The 3,597-nt window shown below is 35.6% G+C and overlaps 1 protein-coding gene across 1 annotated transcript; it reads right to left on the minus strand.

The window, feature by feature from the left end:
* Positions 1-504: 504 nt before the first annotated feature.
* LOC109210888 lies at positions 505-3,251 on the minus strand. Its single transcript, XM_019374365.1, has 3 exons — positions 2,649-3,251; positions 2,094-2,312; positions 505-1,156 (listed from the first exon to the last, which is right to left on the minus strand). The coding sequence occupies exons 1-3, from the start codon at positions 2,826-2,828 to the stop codon at positions 905-907; spliced, it is 651 nt and encodes a 216-aa protein (XP_019229910.1). The 5' UTR covers positions 2,829-3,251; the 3' UTR covers positions 505-904.
* Between the last annotated feature and the right edge of the window lie 346 nt (positions 3,252-3,597).

The following is a 3,597-nucleotide window of genomic DNA, read 5'->3' on the forward strand; positions in this document are numbered from 1 at the left end:
TGAAAGCAGTCACTAATACTTACATTAGGTTAAGTTGTCTACATCACACCCCTTAGGGTGCGTCCCTTCTCCAGACCCTACGTATACGCTGAATATTTTGTGCAACGAACTTTTTTTTTTGTTTGTTTTTGGGTTAACTAGCAAAAGATGCAAGATGCTTCTCTACCTTACTTGACAATCAATTTGAATCTTTTCTATATATTGTGTAAGTGTCAACTTCAAATCATTATTATTACAAAAAAAAAAAAGGAAAGAAATTAGTAAATCAATACCAACCAAACCAACTGTTTATACATTATTGGATGGGATCATCACATCACATTGTAAAATCCATCACCCTTTTGTAGTTGTTTGTCTAAATGACAATCCAACTGCTTAAATATTAGAAAAAGCTCTAAGTTCAAAACATAGCTTTCAAAGGTAACAACCAAAAGGCAAATGACCAAAAGAAAAAGAAAAGGAAAAACCAAAAAATTCATTGAGCAGAATATCCAAACACCAAACTAAGTAAAATGATTTTCCACCATTTGCATGTATTAAACAAAGGAAAAGGTTGTTCCTTTATGTAAACGGCCCATGTGGGTTGGTAGGCCAATGAAAACTATATATAAAACGGATTCCAACAAACGCATTGCCTTTTAATTTCTTAATTAATTACAATGTACATCTTCCAACTTTCTAAATAAACAAATTGCGCATTATTGCTCTCTCCCTCATGAGAATTTTGTACATTTTGATTGATTCAAGACCCCACAACATCCTCAAAAGGAAACTTCATCAAGCTTTACACCCCCCCCCCCCCTTCCCCCCTTATGTGACCTACAATAATGAGTTGTATAAAATACTTTTTTAAATGAATATTTTTGAGATTGAGACATAATTATTATTGTTGTATCTGTATATGTTAAGAGCCGAGCGGAGCTCTATGGGGTATGCCTTTTCTTCTTCTAGAATTTGAAGGTGGCGGAGGAGGGGTGGTTGGGTATATGTCATGTTGTGAGCCTTCACGCAATTGATCTCCAAATAATTCTTCCTTTTTTGATGATTGAATCACTCTTCCTTCTCTTGATGATATCCCTTCACCTCTTTGTAATGCTACTTCATTCTTGGAATCTAAGATAAAGCTTGCATCTCCATTCCTCTTTATTCCTACAAGCTAAGTCATTAAAAAAAAGATGATATAATCCAAAATGTAACTCATCTTTCAAAGCATAATTCATAACTTTAATGGGGAAATTAACTGGCCTATGATGGTGATGAATCAACATATAGGAGTATACCTTATGTGCCCAAAAAAGAAATGTAATAATAGTATCAAAAGGTAGGCCGTTTATATTCATGAAAAGGATGGCATGGGTATATCTATATATATATTTATAGCTCCCAATGTGGCTACTTGGCAAAGTCATAAGTTTTAATTAGGGGATTCAAAAAATGCAAGATTTGAACCCTTGACCTAAAATATTATAAAACAAGTTTCCACTATATTACAAAATTCTTTATGCAAAGGAGATTTAATAATTTATATATATACGAATAAATTATTTTTACGCTATTTATACAATGTTTCTCGGCGAGACGGATTCAATTCAATCTCCTTCAATAAAAATAGCTCCACCCTATCTCTATGTACATGTGTATAATAAAATGCCAATCCACGATTTTTGAGTTGCTAGCATATGATATGATAGGAGATGATTCTTTGGTAGGGAGTTAAATCAATGATGGTGATCAAGATGTGAAATATGAAGGAGAGTGGGACATGGTCATGAATCATGATGTATGAATGATGCTATGCCATGGATAATATAGCCAGCTAAAAGGTAGCTCGGTGCATAAAATATTTCACATTCAGAGTTCGGGGAAGGGCCGCACTATAAGGGGTATGATGTAAACAGTCCTAATGCAAGCATTAGCGGCTGCTTTCACGGCTCGAACCGTGACCTACATGTCGCACACCGAAACAACTTTACCGTAACTTTACCGTTACTCCAAGCCTCCCTTCGACTAATATAATGAAGTAATACTGAATAAGAAAAATGTAGGAAACCAAGATTAGTATCAAATGGGGAGAAAACAAGTAAATAATTTACCTTACATCCGAGAGAACAGAAACGGAAAGTATCCAAAAGGCTTCTCCCACATATTTCACAAACGTGAGAACTTGCTTTGCCAGTACTCTTTGGTTGTGGCCTTTCATTTAGGAACAAAACCCTCGCACTGTTAATTACATATGTTTGCACTCCACTTATATCCAATACTTTTTGAATCTCTGAAACCCTTACTACATCATGATATGAAGATCTCCTTATCTATTTCAAGAAAAAAAAATTACACGTTACTAATTAATTTCAACCGCATTTGGTGGAAAAATAATATCCAAACCACATACCTAACTTTTTTTCTAAACAATTGAAACAAAAAGGATACTTACCATGTAAGAAAAGATACATTACAAGAATCAAGACATGATCATAATGATATTCATAGTGTCAACATTCAAGATACCAAAAATATACTAATAATACTACTACTATATAATGGACTTTATATTGCGCGAATTCAGATTAATCAGGACGGATGTTTTAGACCTCGAATGCTTGGAGGGGGAAAAAAAGAATGTTGCGAAGGGAATCAAACAAAATTACCTGAATGACTTGATGGTCTTTGTGTTTGGACGAGCGACAATAAAAGCAAAACGCATTGTCATTGCAGTCTAAGCAATACATGTTACATTCACTACGCGCGGCGTCACCGTGCGTCCGGCAGATAGAGAAAAAGGCAGTATTCAGTAGAGGTTCAAGCCACGGAGGAACCAGCATTGTCATGAGAAAGACTTGTACTCCGTCTAAACTTCCGACTAGCGACTTATTGCGACCTGCTCAGACTAAGACCTTATTCACACAGGCAAAAGAATCAAGAAACAATGTAATGTGAATAAGTTGGAGAAAGAAAGGATTCTTGGATTCTTGTAATGATGGTGAAGAATCCAGAGAAGAATTAGAGAGAGAGAGAGAGAAAAATTGACGAGAGAGAGAGAAAATTGAGGAAGTGGGGTTGGAAAAGGAAGAAGGAAGGCCTAACCTAAACAAACAGCAACTTAGAATTCAACTACAAAAGCATTTAACTAATATACAAGTAAATCAAATGGCTGATAAAGAATATGGTGGCTGAGGCTAAATATCAGCCGTTAGATTACGGGGAAAAAAGGGAAGAGAAAAAGGGTATGGGTTTGGCGCTTACGTTACTTTGGATGTTCTTTGCGTCTCTATGTAGGCAGAAAGGTCGGCTATTAAGCTACGTCTAAGCTAAAACAGCTGGTCACTAAACGACATCGTTTGTTTGTTTTTATGCAGCTTCTTACGTGTCATTGTCTCAATGGAGGTTTGGTGTGGGTCCCACGATATGGTTTCTTGTTGCAAATTACGTCGATATGAGAATGAGTGTAATGAGCTTTTTTAAAGTTCCTTTAATACCCTTTATTTTATGAAATATTACCATTCTGGTCCATAAGATTTGGAGTTTCTTGAGAATGGCTTCTTTAATTGGAAAAGGGCCAAAACAATCCATATCGTTTGCTAAATGGTTTATAAATAC

Source organism: Nicotiana attenuata, unplaced genomic scaffold (assembly GCF_001879085.1).
Source record: "Nicotiana attenuata strain UT unplaced genomic scaffold, NIATTr2, whole genome shotgun sequence".
Taxonomy (NCBI): Eukaryota; Viridiplantae; Streptophyta; class Magnoliopsida; order Solanales; family Solanaceae; genus Nicotiana; species Nicotiana attenuata.